The sequence below is a fragment of the Electrophorus electricus genome, chromosome 5 (assembly GCF_041902795.1).
Source record: "Electrophorus electricus isolate QZ-2024a chromosome 5, ASM4190279v1, whole genome shotgun sequence".
In the NCBI taxonomy this organism is placed as follows: Eukaryota; Metazoa; Chordata; class Actinopteri; order Gymnotiformes; family Gymnotidae; genus Electrophorus; species Electrophorus electricus.
In genome coordinates, this window is record NC_137501.1 from 19,533,573 (window position 1) to 19,550,640 (window position 17,068).

The 17,068-nt window shown below is 36.8% G+C and overlaps 1 protein-coding gene across 7 annotated transcripts in view; it reads right to left on the reverse strand.

Annotated features, from left to right (window-relative positions):
• Positions 1 to 1,936: 1,936 nt before the first annotated feature.
• The window catches only part of LOC113570350 (threonine aspartase 1), a 51,215-nt gene continuing 36,083 nt past the window's right edge, over positions 1,937 to 17,068 (reverse strand). For 4 of the 7 annotated variants that reach the window (XM_035529646.2, XM_035529644.2, XM_035529648.2 and 1 more), the window contains 4 exons: positions 15,213 to 15,323; positions 14,726 to 14,833; positions 4,364 to 4,437; positions 1,937 to 3,411 (listed from right to left, as the gene is read on the reverse strand). In XM_035529646.2, the coding sequence (XP_035385539.2) occupies positions 3,322 to 3,411; positions 4,364 to 4,437; positions 14,726 to 14,833; positions 15,213 to 15,323 (383 nt within the window). In that variant the 3' untranslated portion in view covers positions 1,937 to 3,321. The other 3 variants (XR_004776463.2, XM_035529647.2, XM_035529645.2) reach the window with 3 other exon arrangements.

The following is a 17,068-nucleotide window of genomic DNA, read 5'->3' on the forward strand; positions in this document are numbered from 1 at the left end:
TTGTTTCTATATAATTCCCCTATTCTGTATACATTTCAATTACAATTGCACAAAAGGCTAGAAAACTACATGGAGAAAATCATGAAATAAAGCTATCATTAAGGATGTGTAGATCCCATTTTCTTTCTTGATACAGATTCCAATACCTGAAATCAGTATATTAGCTGATACCATGCACCTATCCAATACCATGGACATTTTTCTTCTTCGGTTTAAGACGTCTACACTTCACTGGGTGAGGGACTGATGATGGTTAAATTTGTGATTATTCACTGGAAGCAACTTCTGCACATCTATGTTGCTGAAGGGTAACTGAGGATAGAAGACCCAGTCCTAGAAACCAAGAAAACAAGTGGAAACTGGATTTCAACTGTAAATCCTCCGTTCCTTTCTCAATCTATAAATACTCATTATAATCCCATTACAACCCATTACAATCTTTCCCCTTTCCTCTCATTTTTGCTAATAGGGTATATGAATAAACTAATAGAAAGACAGAACATCAGAGTCAATTCTGTTGTTGGCAGTGGCAGCTGAGTGGTTACGGTACTTGACTAGTAATTAGAAGCTTGCCAGTTCAAGTTGCTTTGGATAAAAGCGTCAGGTAAATGTAAATATTCAGCAACATCATTTCTTTGTTATAAGAATTTAGAAGAAAGACGTTTCTCAACACCAAGATCATATATTTAACATGGCCTTTGAGAATAATTGTGATGTATCAGGCAAAACAAACATAAAAAACATTGTTTGGGGTCTAAATGAGCAAGGAACTACTCTTAACTAAACATTAGGGAACCTAAAACAGAACTTTATTGTAAAGCACATTACACTTTTAGGCTCTACACTATCAAACTTGTAGCAGACTATCAAGAAAGAGCCATCATTAAAATACCACTGTTCATAGTGAAGTACTGAAAGAGAAACATCTACAATTTAAATCAAGCAGAAAGTAATATCTCCCGGTCCTAGAATGTTGAATGTTAAATTGCAGGCCATTTTATTTACAGAGAGAACTGCAGTGCATTATACTGAAAGTTGTGTGCAACTCCCTCACTGCCAGTGAGAACACCACACTCAGAAAACTGCACGAGATGATCCGTGGACAAGAATACCTAACCAGATGCTGCCCTTTTTGGTTTGGGAGATTTAAGCACTGTAAAACATGGCTGAACGCTACCAGTTTGTTAATTTTTCCCAAAAGAGGAAACAATATTTTTGACCATTCATACAGCAACATAAGTAATGTACATACTGCTGTTTCCAAACCCGCTTTTGTTAAATCTGACCACCTGGCAATCTGTTACAGCTTATAGACACAAGGCTGAATCCAGTCACAGTCTGAACCATTAAAATATGGACTGGCAGTACAGGGTTGCCTGTAGGCTACAGACAGAAACATTTTTAAGGAAGCCAAAAATAACACAAAAACACATAGACTGTTAGTAATCATGTTAACCGGCGCATTTCCATCTGACCCTCGCTGAACTATTCATGTTTTTCCCCAACCAAAAGCACTGTTTCAATGCAGATGTACATAAGTATGAAGATCAGGAAACAGTGTGCAGCTTTCAAGTAAAGGGATAACATGGAGTACAAGAAGGCAAAATATAAGATACAAAATACCACCAGAGCTGCAAAGACTTGAGAGTTGCTACCTAGATACCAACACACATAGTATGTGGCAGGGAATCCAATCTAACTACATGAATAATTTCGAGACCCGAGAGATCATCTTATGACAGATCTGACAGAGTGAACAGACACACCTCCTCAAAAGTACCCTGTAATCCTGAGGTGAATGTACTCCAGGTGATGTGAGCACACAGGTTCGTAGGACTGTGAAGCAGGTAAATCCACAATAGCAGCGGGACCTAATGGAGTGTGTGGTGAATATTAGTGTTCTTTAGCCTTGATCAAGAAACACACAAAGTCTTAGTAAAGTTTGCAACATGCAATACTTCATTTACATTTCTGCCTAGCCACAAACAGGTGGGTTACTGCCTCTTTCAGAGATAAGCATTACTTCTGTTCCAATGTGGTGAAGGTCAAGCCTAGCATACCAAAATGTGCTCCCTTGCAAAGACTGGAACAGAGACCTTCTCACACATACAGCCAGAACACAAACTTTTCATAGAACTTAACATAGATTAATTATAAACACAAATAAAGTGTAATACATGAGTAAAATTATAAATGAAATATAAATAGTATCACTACCATCTACTGTGAGTAACTGACATGACATTGGATTCATGCAGTGTTTTATTTATTGATGGAAGAATACAAAAAACAAATCACTGGGGTCATGAAAACATATTATAAGGCTCTAAGACTATGGCTCTCAGTTCCTGTTCAGCAAAGTGTAAACCACCATCTAAAGATAACTATCCAATTGACTCACTCTCACTCATTAATATAAGTGGTACTGTTTACAAAAATGTAATCAAAAAATAGTAAACATTTTACAACATTCCAACATTTTACAATACCTTTTAAATCTGGCCCATGTTAGCCTCGTGCAAATAAAAGGAAAGCAATAAATTCAAAAGAAATTATGCGGATACTTAAAATGATTTAAGGATTTTGATTTGTCTTCCACTGCCTCTTTTTGGTCACTGCCTTTCACATAATGACAGTGATCAGTGCAGTGCAGAATATTTAACCCAAAGAAATGTATTTTCTAAGTAATGTTGTATGTAATGTTAAAGGATGCATGTTAACCACAATACTAAGTGTTTTTTAAACATAATATTTTGACAAACTTGCTACTGATGCGATAGTTCCATCATGCACTAGTGGAAACTGTATATGTCTCACTAAGCATATTGTTGCACTAAACAATGTCGCCAGTGCAAATGAAATTCTGCACTTCATCATTGCCACTGCTTAAAATGCAAATGAAGTAAGAAGTGCTAAAACTTGCATCTCAGTGGTGACCCTGACAAAGGGTTCTGTGCACCTTTGATAAATCAGCTATGACAACTTTTGCATAGGCAAAACACATTATCACATGCAAAATGCTTAGTAAATCTGGCCCATGACTTGTTAGCCTCATAGAACCTCTGCAGTACTAAAAGAGGAAGAAATTAACTCAAAAGCTGTCTTGGTTGATAGAACTTTTCTTTTAATGATTAAAAATGTTAACAAAAAATTGGCTTTAGGTTTAAACATTTTAACCATTTAGCCTACTTGAGAAAAAAGCTTCTTATTACAGGAAAAAAATAATTCAGTACTAACACCACATTTCCTAGACTTTGTCCATGAAGATTTTACTTTGAGCAATTGCTGCTGAAAAAACAAATGGACATTAAATCGGTGTTGTCAGTCAGTCACTCCCAGCCTACACACTCCACCTTCAATTGCCAGTGACTGTCCAGCAACAGCTCCAGGAGGCAGTCTGGATATATGAGTCTGCAATGTGAGAGAAAGGAAACAAAGAAAGAAAGGCAGAAAATAATGAGTGACTAAGAGACAAAAGACAGCAGAGTAGTTGCTCACTTAAGAGATTTCGGTTTCATTAACTATATCAACTAAAATTTTGCTGGTTGAGTATCTGGGCTGCACTACTGCTTTTTAAAGGCTCTTAGAAAAATACTTGTAAGGTTCCTAGAACATTCCATTGTATAAATAAATGACTGGGTTCAAGGCAAGCATGGGAAGATGAATACCATCTACTCGAGTTTTGTCTTAGAGAAGTAACCATAGTTGACTGGAAAACCTGAAAATTAAAACTTTGCTATGTAATGCAAAATGAATACATGTAGAACACTAAAGATAAAAAAGTGCCCAGAAGGAAAAAAAAAAATCACCCAGGCATAGCAAGATATAAGAAATTGTAAGACATTTTCAGAATTGTGTATCCTGTTTATAATCTTTTAACTATTTTTAAAAGACAACAGAGACATTTGCAAAGTATATCAGATTCAAATTATGCACACTACATTTGGAGACATGTAGCTAATATTATGCTAAACATGTCACTGCAGCCATAGAACATCCACCTTTTGGCCCCAACACTTGGTAGAATATTGTTTTTGGAGCATATGGTAAGAAAAACTTGAAGCTTGAAGTGCAGTGTGCTTTTAAGTAGAAAGTAGTGTTCTTTATAAGACAAACTACAATGCACTCTCCCTTTGGTGCAATAACCTGACAGAGTGTAGCTGTCATTAATGACCCTTTTTAATAGGTATTGTAAATAGAACATTTAAAGGAAAAGCAAAGGGTAATGCAGAAATAAAAGAAACTGGAAAAATGAAGCAAAAAACCTGAAAGAAAACAAGAAAACTGAAAATTAAAATGAAAACTAAATGAAAATGTGACTAGAAATATTTTTATAATTAGTTGTATGCTGAGATTTCCTTACTCTGGCCTTACTGTCATGTGTAGACATGTACCCCACACACATACTCTCTGTAGTATGGCTCCACAGGAACTCCACTGTATAGTAATGACATAAAGAAGATGCATTAGAGATTAGAATCAAGTATAGGAATAAGAACAAATACAAGAATATATGCGTGCATTTATTATAGTAGCTGGGATTCTCTGCAATAAAGGTCTTTGCTAAAGTTATCTGACATGAAATATAACAAAACATATGCTGATGTTTTTAAATTATTGACTGACCGATTTATATATACAGTTATGTGCAAAATAATAGCAGTGTGTTTCAAACAACTGAGAAAAAGCTCAATCCTCATAATAGCATTTATTTCCATATACACCAAGGCACTGAGGGCACTACACATTCAATTCCAAATGAAAACATGAACAAAATATAAGTTTTTAAACTGAAAATGAAGAAAAAAAGAATAATGGGCTGTTCAAAAAAATAGCAGTGTCTTCTTTTTCATTTACAAACTCAAATATTTATAGTATAAACAAAATTGTTTACAGATTTAGCTTTTCTGTTGATCACTGAACTAATATTTAGTTGTATAACCTTTATTTCTGATAACTGCTTTACACCTGTGTGGCATGGAGTCAGCTAACATCTGACACCTGCGAACAGATATTCCAGCCCAAGATGACTGGACTAAATTACACAGTTCTTCTGCATTCTTGGGTTTTTGCATCAAAAACAGCATTTTTGATGTCACTCCACAAATTCTCAAGACGTCTCAGGTCTGGGGATTGGGCTGGCCACTTCATAACATCAATCTTGTTGGTCTGGAACTAGGATGTTGCCCGCTTGCTGATGTGTTTGGGTTCATTGTCCTGCTGAAACACCCATTTCAAGGGCATTTCTTCAGCATAAGACAACATGACCTCTTCCAGTATTTTGATATATTCAAACTGTTCCATCGTGCCTGGTATGCAATAAATGGGTCCGACTCCAAAGTATAAGAAACATCCCCAAACCATTATGCTTGCACCTCCATGTTTTACAGTCTTCACAGTATACTGTGGCTTGAATTCAGTGTTTATGGGTCATCTCACAAACTGTCTGTGGCCTTTAGACCCAATAAGGACAATCTTGCACCACTTCTCTTTAGGCCAGTCAATGTGTTCTTTGGCAAACTGTAATCCTTATTGGGTCTAAAGGCCACAGACACGTCTTTTTTTCAGTAATGGTACTTTACGAGGGTTTCTTGCAAATAGTTTGGATTCACGTAGGCATCTTCTGATTGTTGCAGTACTCACAGGTAACTGAATGTCTTCTTTGATTTCCCTTGAGCTGATCATTGGATGCTTCTTTGCCATTCTTGTTATTCTATGATGTACGCGGATGGTAGTATTTCTTTTCCTACCACGTGTTTCGGGTTTTGTTTTCCATTTTAAAGCATTTGAGATCATTTTAGCTGAGCAGTCAATTATTTTCTGCACTTCTTTATGTATTCCCCTGTCCAATCAACTTCTTGATCAAAGTTCTTTCTCCTTCGGTACAATGTCTGGAACGACCCATTTTACTCACTGAGCAACCGCTAAAACCAGCAGTTACATTTGCTGCCCTCCTTCTTTAAATAAGGGCCATATTTGACACCTGTTTCTTCATAGAATGAATGACCTCACTAATTGAACTCAACACTGCTATTAATTTGAACACGCCTCTTTCATTAAATGAGTCAATTACACCCAATTAGCAGCGTGCATGTCATGACTGTTGATTGCCCATTACTCGGCTACACCTAGTCATGAATTTTATATATGTGAGATACAGACGGCACTTATAAAACTTTGTAGACCATTTGAGACATTTTCTCAGATTTACTGTTTCTCACATCAGTTTTATTTTACTATTTTACTGTGGTTAGCATTAGCCTGTCTTTTCCAAAGTCACTATTGGTTTGTTTATTCTGTTTTAAACAAAAGGACAAACATGTTCTGCAGATTGCTACATTACATGCATTTTGTTTAATGCATTCTAAATGATACATGTGGACCTCTGAAGTTCTTAAAAACTCTTCTGGCTGATGTTCTTAGATAATAGAGTGAGTGGCCAGGCAATACCCAAAGATTCTACCAATGATATTTGAAAGAAAGTGCAAAATCCATCTCTCTCTAAAGGTATGAATATTCACCCTCAGGAAGGAGAATTCTTTTTCAGAACTCTCATCTGACCCCAACTCTAATTCTCACTAACCTCCACAGATTTCTGTCAGTGCAAGTTAGGTAGTATTTTGACCAAGCGTTATTGTTTGAAATAAGTTGGAATGACCAACAAAACCTGTAGCAATGAATATAACATTTATTGTTCAGTTCCTCCCAGAGGTCACTTTTTCATGTTCCATCACATTCAGCCAGTTATTATTTAAGTATTGTAGGTCAAGTCTACCAGGGCATGAACCATGTTAGAAGCACCCAAATATGAAACCTGCCACAGGAACACACAATACCTGGCAGAATAGACCTACAATACTTAATAAGAACTAGCTGATTTATGTCTTGCTGATTAACTAGACATAAGTTAAAAATATAGCTGATAAAGGGATTGATACATCTTATAGTAATTTTATACGACAATAAACACAGCCTATGTATTTGAATGGCATGCAAGCTGAAAATACGTCTTATAAGATTGAAGACTCATCTTCACAGAGTCACTAAGCACTTAAATATGCAATTATGTATTTTTAAAAACCCTTTAACTTATTTACTATCTTCTTTCAACTTGGGCCAGGGCTTTAGCTTCATAAGTATTCTTAACACATACCTATTGTAACATAAGGATATTTATTTTATATAGATTTCAAAGCACTTCTGTAAGTAGCTCTGAACAAGAGTGTCTACCAACTACTGTAAATAAAATAAAGTAAACAAGCTAGCTAGGTTATTATACTATTTAGTTAGCTATGCTACCTAGTTACTTAGAGATTGCTGGTAGCTAACATGACCTATTCTAACTACCTTCTTTCAATCTTGACAGCAACACAAAGTAACTTAAAATTGTTAATTTACTATTTCAGTGAGCACATTAAAAACAAAAGGCAGATAATTGTACTCCTTGAACCAGATGGATATTGGTAATGGTAATTGGTAAATGTTCATTATTTGAAGACTTCCAAGGATAACCACACCAAATAAATACCAAATATAACCACACCAAACTTTTCCTGCCTCCCAGAACAACACTAAGGAGACTCCAGCACATAACCAGGATTGTGCTATTAGTTGGGGTAGGGAGATTTAACCACCAAGTTTAGGTGAGGGTCAGTCTCTAAAAATCCAGGTGGTGGATCTCATAATAGTGTAAACCAACCATAGGATCCTTCAACTTAAGCAGGATGAAGCAAAATGTGGATTGGCAAAGCCTTTGTACGAAAAGTCATGCCATGACCGGGGGTACATACTTAGTTTAAATGTGCATCACTTTGAAAGATAATTTACTTATTCACAAGACTAAAGAAATATTTATTTTGAATCCCCCCTTCCCCACTCCCTACAAGGAAACCTAAGAAGTACACTGAAGATCTTCTTAAACATAGTCTGATTCTCCGTACTCATAACTGCTTGTCTGTATGTGAAAAAAGATAGCACCCTCCAACAGTGTATGAATTACTAGTTTCTGAATGAACAAGCCATACATAATATACACCTCAATGGAAGACCTACCACTACGGATAAGCTACAGAAAGATTCTCACTGTCTTCGACATGTCCTAGAATCTTTAGGATTTGGGTGTGTATCCTCTTCAGACTGACGAATGTGTCAGCCATGATCCATAAAATAAATGCTCTCAACACTCCAAGAAGAACGCTTGGATAGTATTCTAAATAATGCGTGGACCTTTGAGGAAAATGTTGAGAGGCTTAGAAAAGCCCAGAGCCTTCATCTTTATAGGGTAAGCTTAGACTCACCAAGCGTGAGCTAGTAAAGCATGAAGTGATTTATATCTGGTTTTGGAATTGAACATACAAACCTTGAGGTTGTGTTTTACAGGATAAGACATCTGCATCTGCAGAGAATGCAAGAAGAAAGAGTTACTGTGTGTATATATCCAAGATTTCCTCCTACTTCACCAAGAACATCTGTGAGCTGCTTCCATTGAGTGCCTCAGCAGGGCACTCACATGAACAACAGAGAACAGAAAAATGCAAAGTGCAAACACTTGCCTCCAGTATACATGTGTCATCATCTGACAAAGGATTGGGAGTTGTTCTGTACCAGTGACAGAATCTCCAAATCAATGGCTACAGAGTTGCACAAAGAAATTAGAGACTCCATTCTGCGAACCTTTGTGAGTTTCTCAACCTCAAGTGGGCTGTCTGAGAGAACTTCAGAGACTACTTGTTTTGTACCCCTCACTTTAACAGCTATTCACAAAAGAATCCAATAACATATGTTGAATGCCACAGGACATGTTGCTGAGTTGACCAATTTTTGGATTTTCCTTTGTTATTGGTCTAGTAAATATAAAGCAGATGCAGACACTGTCTCACAATGCCCCCTTGACATTGATTCAAGTGCACAGAGGCGCACACCAAAGAAACAGAGTGCTACAAGGGAAGGCAGCCAAACAGAGAAAAATGCTTGATGTGTATTGAGTCACTGCTATTTAATCAAAACTTGAGCCAAACATTAGTTACCAAACACAGACCCATCAAAACTGCAGAAAGCTCAGCAAGAAGATCCTGTGACTGGAGAGATCCTGAAGCTAAAAGAGTCAGATATGATACATGTTGATAAAAAGGATTTAGAGTGGGTGGATAATAGCAGTTAGTTCTGCCAGCTGGTTATAAGCCATATGGGACACCTACATACAGGACAAGAAGGCTCCAAAACAAAGGAACCCATGAGATGTGCACACCCCCAAGGCCAGCACAACCAACAGTAATCCATATGATCTAATTTCTGTTGATTACTTGCACTTAGTGCCTAGTAGGAGTGGATACAAGTATACTCTGGTTGTGGTCAACCACTTCAAAAGGTATGCAACATTTCAAGCAAGACTGCAGCAGAAAAGGTTTTCAATGACTTCTTACTAAGATTTGGTTACCTGATAAAGCAGAGTTAAAAGGAACGAACAGATGCTCTACCTACCTGTGATCCATCAAGTGAATCCTCATTGTGCTGAGCCCTTGATGAGCATCAGGAGACATTAGTCCACAGTGAACCTGTGAGAGAAAGAGAACCTATAAGGAAGACGCCGACCTTAAGGGACAAGAGACTTACAGGTGTAATGAGAGAAAAGTAAGCATTCCAAATCGAGGACACAGCAAAGAGGAGAATCTGGTAGCAACGTTGACCAGGTCAGACTTGTTCAAGGAGGAAAGGAAACCGATGTGTCCATGAATGATCTTGCTGGCAGTTCAAGACCAAATGGAGATGCTCATACTACAGGATGAACAACCTGGACCTTGGTCCTGAATATAATAGCAGATGGTCCAATACAACAGATTTTAGGCCATATTTTAGGCCATTCTTTAGGACAGTGGGTTCACATTTGTGGTGAAAACATGTGTATTCCATTTTGCACAGTGAATAAGAACTTGCTCACAACTTGCAAACAAGAGCCACTATTAGCAAGCCAGCAATTTAATAGGTGTGTAACATGAAAGATCAGGCATATTTTAACAACTACTCAGAAACTGCAAACAGGTATTTCATACCTTATAATTATTACTAGGGTCTTGTATTAGTCACTACCTTCCATTGTTGAAATGTGTATAAACAAGAGATGCAAAGGATCCCATGTTAAACATTTATTGTTAGCTGTGACTAACAATCATAAAATGCCAAGGGACTCTGCACTCTGCAGCAGGCTAGCTTGCAAAATATCAGGCCTCCCGGAACCAAGGTTTTTTTCTCAGCAGAATAACACAAATAACCACTCAAATTCCATGTTTCTATCTGAGATTTCCTATTGTTTCAGGGGTCAATTATAACCTGTTGTGGTCAACCAGTATGCGCTGGTGCACTGGCTTTAATGTTTTGCAGTGTTCTTATTAATATCTTTGCAATAAGTCAGCATAGAAATATAGTTCAAACGTTTCCTGAATCTGTAGACTCTGCCCTTTCAATTTTGTTGATAGTAAGAGTAAAAAGCCTATAAGAGATTAGACACAGATTAAGATACACGTCATCTCATTGTTTGGTCCCTGTGTTTGTGTTTGTGTGCCAATTGGGTCTTATCTGCCTAATCACCATGTGTGACTGATGTGTTTGTCAATTTGTGTGAAACTAACCAATAAACAATCATGAAATCACGAGGGATTTACTCTTCACATCGGAAACATTTCCTTCCTCAGTCAGCTGACAGTTAGCTAGCTAGTTAAAATTTTGTGCAAAAGGTTTACAGCTACTGAAGTTACAGCCAATTTGGAAAGCAGTGATGCAGGTAATGGAGCTTTGGGGCCTGAGGGGTTTGAATCCTTTGATGAAGAAAAATCTGAAAATAAAGGATTAATGGCTAAATGAAAGTCCTTTTACAATATCACTATAATAGTGGACTTAGATAACTACAGTCGCATTTAGGAACGATGTCTGCTACTAGCTAGCTAGCATGCCAAATGGTGCTTCTGTGCAAAATTCATGACTTTTGTTTGACCAAACTGAGCATTCATTTATGCAGTGCTCTAGGTCAAATTGTACCTTATTAGGAAGAGAGCTGACACTGGTCTGAACATTTCGATATGAAACATGGATATCACGCTATAAGTAAGAACATTTAAAGTGTATTTATGAAAATATCCAAAAACAGAGAAAATGACAGGCAGACGGGCAGTTAATATTAACCCTGGAAACTGTAGCAACTATAACTAGGACTCAATCAGGAAGTCTTAAAAAATATTAACAGCATGTCAGAAGCCCAGGTAAGAAAAGCATATAGAATTTTCCATTCTACATATTCCAGTCCAATTTCTATGAATTGGCCGTTTTGTCTATTAAGTAAAATGCCCAGTCAATTTGAAGCCAAGTCTAACATATCTTAAACTTACCGATCTAGCTAATGTTACCTTACTAGTTAACCTTCAACCATCCGCTAAAAGACAGTCATTGATTGTTTTAACTGCATAAATTAGTTAGCATTAGCTAGATAATCTTACCTTTCCAGCTAGCTAGCATTCAACCAGCCAATAAGTTAGCTAAAAAATGTCACATACCTTTCCTTCTGCATTTTGTAGATGAAATTGGACATTGTGATGGTGTCATTGAAGTGCAGACATGGCATATTTCTGTTCTCTGCATTACTGCTATCATGGACATCCTTAAATCCAAACGTTATTATTTTTGGAATATCCCCTTCCTCGCACGTTGGCTTCTTCTAGTCTGCTGCATCCTGGAAGGTTGCCAGGTTTGTGCACATTGTAATATTAATACCCAGGCATGCTTCAAAATCAAAAAAATAACTTAATCTCTATAAAAACAAATTTCAGTAAAAATAAAAGTCATATTGAGCCATCTCTCTCAAGTCTAAGTCAAGTGTCAAGTCATGAATACCAAGTCAGTCAAGCAAGTTTCAAGTCTTTAACCAGCCTTTAATCTCGAATTTCATTGAATCAAAGACAAATGCCAGTATACTACTGCAATGACCCTCAGCAGAAAGCCATTAAAACTTGGACCTTCAACAATCCAAGATCCATAATGGAACATCAAAGTTTTCATTACTTTTTGTCAATAATGAACAAGTACTACCTATTGAGTCAAAGAACAAAGCTTGACAGTCTGGTGGCAGATAGGCAAACTAAAATGAAAAATTAACTTGCCAATGGAGATGTGTCACTGACTGTAAACATATAGTCAGACTCTAGGATGAGAGGCTTTCTTGGAGCCACAGCACACTGGATCAACAATGAAGATGACTTCAGTTGAAATCCCAGTTGCTTGCATGCAGCCACTTCAGTTTCTGATATGGGCAAAGAATTTCTCAAGAGTTTGAGCAAGTATATGAAGAGTAACAAAGGTTGAACATGTTACCTGTGACATATGGCACAAATATAAAGAAAAAAAGTCCACTATGATTTCCCTGATGACCCTGATGATTCTGAGATTTGGAACGACTTGACAGGGGAATAGCAAGACAAGGTTGACAATTCATTGTTCTCAAAAAGAGCCCGTTTAGACTCTTCCACTAACTGGCATCTACAGGCAAACAGGACCCTATTCAGATTTTATTAATGAGTTTGCAAAATTCCTCTCTAATCTAGTCACTCTAGTAGAAAGAACCAGTCTTGTTGGCAATTTCTATATTCACTCTGACAGTGCCCAAGACCCTCTGAATTTGGCTTTTAGTTCTATATTAGAATCAATTGGTTTCACCCAATGTATAAGAGAACCCACACACTCTGGTGGACATACACTTTTAATACCGGTGTGGATATAGAGAACATAGTCATACTATCGATGTACTACTCTCGACCCTAATAGAAAATAACAAAAATAATCCGCAATTACTATTTAGTTCTATTTAATTGCACATCAAACTAGGAATAAAACAGACACCGATGCTCAGATTACACCGTCACACAGTAGTAAAGATTACATGAATTTCTTCAATGAGAAAATTAAGTACATTAGAGATAACATTCAGAGTATTAATGTGACAATGGGCAGCTACCTAGAGATCAGAACAACCAAGCCAAAAAAGACTATAGAATCCTTTACACCTATCCAAGAGCCAGAACTTACATCTCTGATCTCGTGCTCAAAATCCTCCACTTACTTACTAGATTCACTGCCCACACACTTTCTTAAGGAAATCCTACCTGAAGTAATTGAACCTTTACTAAATTTAATAAACCCCCATTAAACATTGGCTACATACCTAAATCATTCAAATAAGCAGTAATCAGACCACTTTTAAAAAAAAATCTAACCTCGCCCCATGTCAGTTGTTAAACTACAGGCTGATCTCACCCCTTCCATTTATTTTCAAGATCCTAGAAAAAGCTGTAGCTCAGCAGCTAAGCTCATGCCTGAATCAGAACCAGATATATGAAGTCTTTCAGTCAGGGTTTGTGACTCATAGTACAGAAACAGCACTGATTAAAGTAGTTCATGACTTGTTGGCTTCTGTCCAGGGTTATGTTTCTTTGCTTATATTGCTTGATCTGAGTGCAGCATTTGACCCTATAGATCTCATTTTACTAGATAGACTTGAAAATGTTGGGGTTAGGGGAATAGCCCTTTCCTGGTTTAAATCTTATCTAGCTGTTTGCTACCAGTATATATGCTACCTCTAGGTGACATTATAAATAAACAGTGTGATAGGTGATAGTTTTCACTGCTACGCTGATGACGCTCAGCCAAACCAGAGGACATATATTGGCTTAGTATTATTGAGGAATACATAAAGGACGCCATACTCTGGATGTTGAGAAACTCTCTCTCACATAATCCTGACAAAACAGGGGTGCTTCTATTAGGCCCAGAGACAGCTAGGTCCTAACTGTCTAATTACTTAATGAAGCTCAATGGTCTCCAAATCACATCTTCTCTAACAGTTAAAGATCTTGGCGTGATCATGGATCCCAGTCTCTCGTTCGAAGTTCATGTAAATAATATTTCTAGGAACATACTTTCTTCACATGATGCAGAAAAGCTAGTCCATGCATTCATCACTTCAAGATTGGACTACTGTAATGCCTTACTATCTAGCTGTACCACTAAGTGTGTTCAAAATGCAGCAGCTAGAGTTCTTACTAGAACTAGAAAGTTTGATCACATTACTCTTATCTTAGCTACATTACATGGTCCCAGTAAAATGTTTTGTATTGATTATAAAATACTTGTAAAACTTCTAAAATACAAAGCACTAAATGGTCTTGCCCCACAGTACCTTAGCGAACTCCTAGTGCATGTGCATTACGACACACTACGTCTGCTTAGATCAAAAGGTAGCAAGAATAAGAAAATCTAACACAGCAGACAGAGCTTTTTCCTATAAAGCTTCCACATTATGAAATAAACATACTGTATCATTATTATTTTCTTGACAATTTTTTTGTGTCTATGTTTAGTTGGTCCAGAATTTACATTTTTCTTTTTTTTTTTTCTAAGGTTGATATTTCCTGCTTCCCCTAATTCTATCTTAATCATCTTTCTTAGAACAAAAAAGGCACGATTTACTTCCTAAACAAAACCAATAAAATAAAACAGGCAACTTGATAAGATAAGATAAACATGGCAATAGACCACACCTTTGGATTGAAAAAATAAAAATAAAAATATGCTTTGTGATGCAAAGTGAATTTATCACAAGGCTGTGTTGATAGAATGTCAGTTTCACAAGCAAAGTATTACTTTAGAGTGAGTGTTGTGCAGTGTTAGAAAGTGGAGATCATACCTAGCAGAGCCTGGAAATTGTCAGAGCTCTGGTCCTCTCCACATCTACAGCATCTCAGAACAATTACTCCACCCAGAACACCATCCTCACTGGCCAGAAATGGTGAACCTATAGCACACAAACAATCTAAGCCTATAACCAGTCCACATTTGAATTTTTGTGTCAATTTTTCCTAAAATACCACAGGCCAAACAATGGGTTATTGACATCCACAACAAAACCACTGTTGTAAGCGGTTAAAAATATTGTGAGCAAATCTACAAAGCAGCAGAAAATTAGATAATGTGCTAAAACTCATCCTTTTGTACTTCATAAAGCAGAATTCATGATTAAACCAAATAAAGTCCCAAGTTAGGATTGTCCAATTATTACCTTTCTATTACACGTTCTTGACATTTGGTTTAAAAAGTAATTTGAGTAAGAGAGAAATCCTGCTTTTTGAAATACCCGCATTTGTTTTCAAGGTGTTAAATGAATAAGTACTCACCAATGAATTTATTTTGCATAGCTTCCAGGAGGGCTTGATGTGCATCCTCAGTCTGCATAGCTGTGGAACATTCTCTAGCTAGCATGGTGCGCATAAGATGCTCTCCACATCCTGCAACATACAAACAGAACAAGATTTTGTACCATTAAGTAATGTTTTCACCAAGTATTTAACATACACATTTTCCCTCCTCCATAATCAACACATCAAGAAATGTATATTTTAGACCTATTAATCACAAATCTCATTCAAATAAACATTCATGGAAAACCTCACTTTCTTAAAAAAAGACTCATAGGCTTATTTCTGTTCAAAGAGTTGCAATTTTCAGAAATTTTACATTAATTATTTTGTAAAGAATTGTGTGGATTTTATTGCTATGCAAAAACTGATGCAATCCACCCCAAACAAAACAAAGATGAACTGTCACCCTCCAAGATGATGAATGACTTGGACGCATGAAAACCACATAAAGGAATAAAGAATGAAAAAAATAAACAAACAAAAATATCATAGGGCTGGTAAGTATAAAAATAGTAACCATATCAGTACATGGATTGTGACATTTCCCATTAGAAATACAAGGTGGAAACCTTTTTTTTTTTTTTTTTTTTTTATTATTATTTTTTTACTCCTTTTTTACAAAAGCAGTGCCACTATCCCTCTAATGTCCTGGTCCCAGTACCAATTGTTGAGAATATCCAATAAAGTGAATACAGGTAGTTTTGTAGACCAAATAAGCATTACTGTACATGTACATTCTATTAATTGAGATTCCTAGATTAAATTTATATCAATATTCTACTTTAATTTTACATTAGTTCTAAAAAAAGAATTAATTAATTTTCAAAGTAACTTAATGTTAAGATAATGCTGTGCCACTTAGAAAGAAAATAACTCCCACTTCAGGTCCCTGGATTTGATGGTGCCCAGGAACTTGAGTGACTCCACAGTAGAAACCACACAGCCATTGATGTTGATGGGAGGTAGGAATGAGATGTAGCCTCTGACATCCACCACAATCTCTATTGTCTTTTGCATGTTCAGCAGCGCGAAGCTGATACTGCACCAGGGGACTAGCAGCTCAACTTCCTTTCTGTAGGCAGACCATTGGCAATGAGGCACAGTGGTGTCATCTGCAAATTTCAGGATCTTGTAGTGAAAATAGTTGTTCCCCTGATGAAATTCTGACCTGGTCAAAAGGGGGCTCTCTTCCACCCCCAGGCCACAGACCAGACCATTGGTGCCTAGAGGCTTAGCAACAAAGCCATAAATGGCCTAGCTATCATGATGGCCTGGCTCCTGACCCTCAACTCCCTTCCCTGAAGGGTCATAAACTGATGGATGGTAAGGTGAAAAGCTCTTACCAACCTTGGTATAGTAAGGAAGACCATAAATTCCATTAGACTCAAATTCTGACCAGGGCAAGTAACTTTACTCAGCCCACATATTCACAAAGTAACAATTTACCATTTAATCTACTATGATGTCAAATAATCAACCAATAATGTATGGTGATTTTAATGTAATCTCCTGTTGTTGCTTTATTGTGTTCATTACTTGTCCTTCATTAATTTTATTATTTAGTCATATTATCTCATCTGTATGTTGTTTACTTCATGCATATTGTAAACAAATCATCAATCACCACTAGTTGTGTTTACCAGAAATTCTATATGAACCAATTAGACAATATATTAAAGTTAGTAGTTTGTAACGTCGAGAAACCAGAAAAGCTATTAAACTCATTATCCAATTGCTCTACTCTCGTTCTAAGACCAGGAGGTAGGAAAGGACAGGAATATCTGATTTTCTTTATTATTATTTTTTAATTCTGTTAGTGCTTTATTTATTTA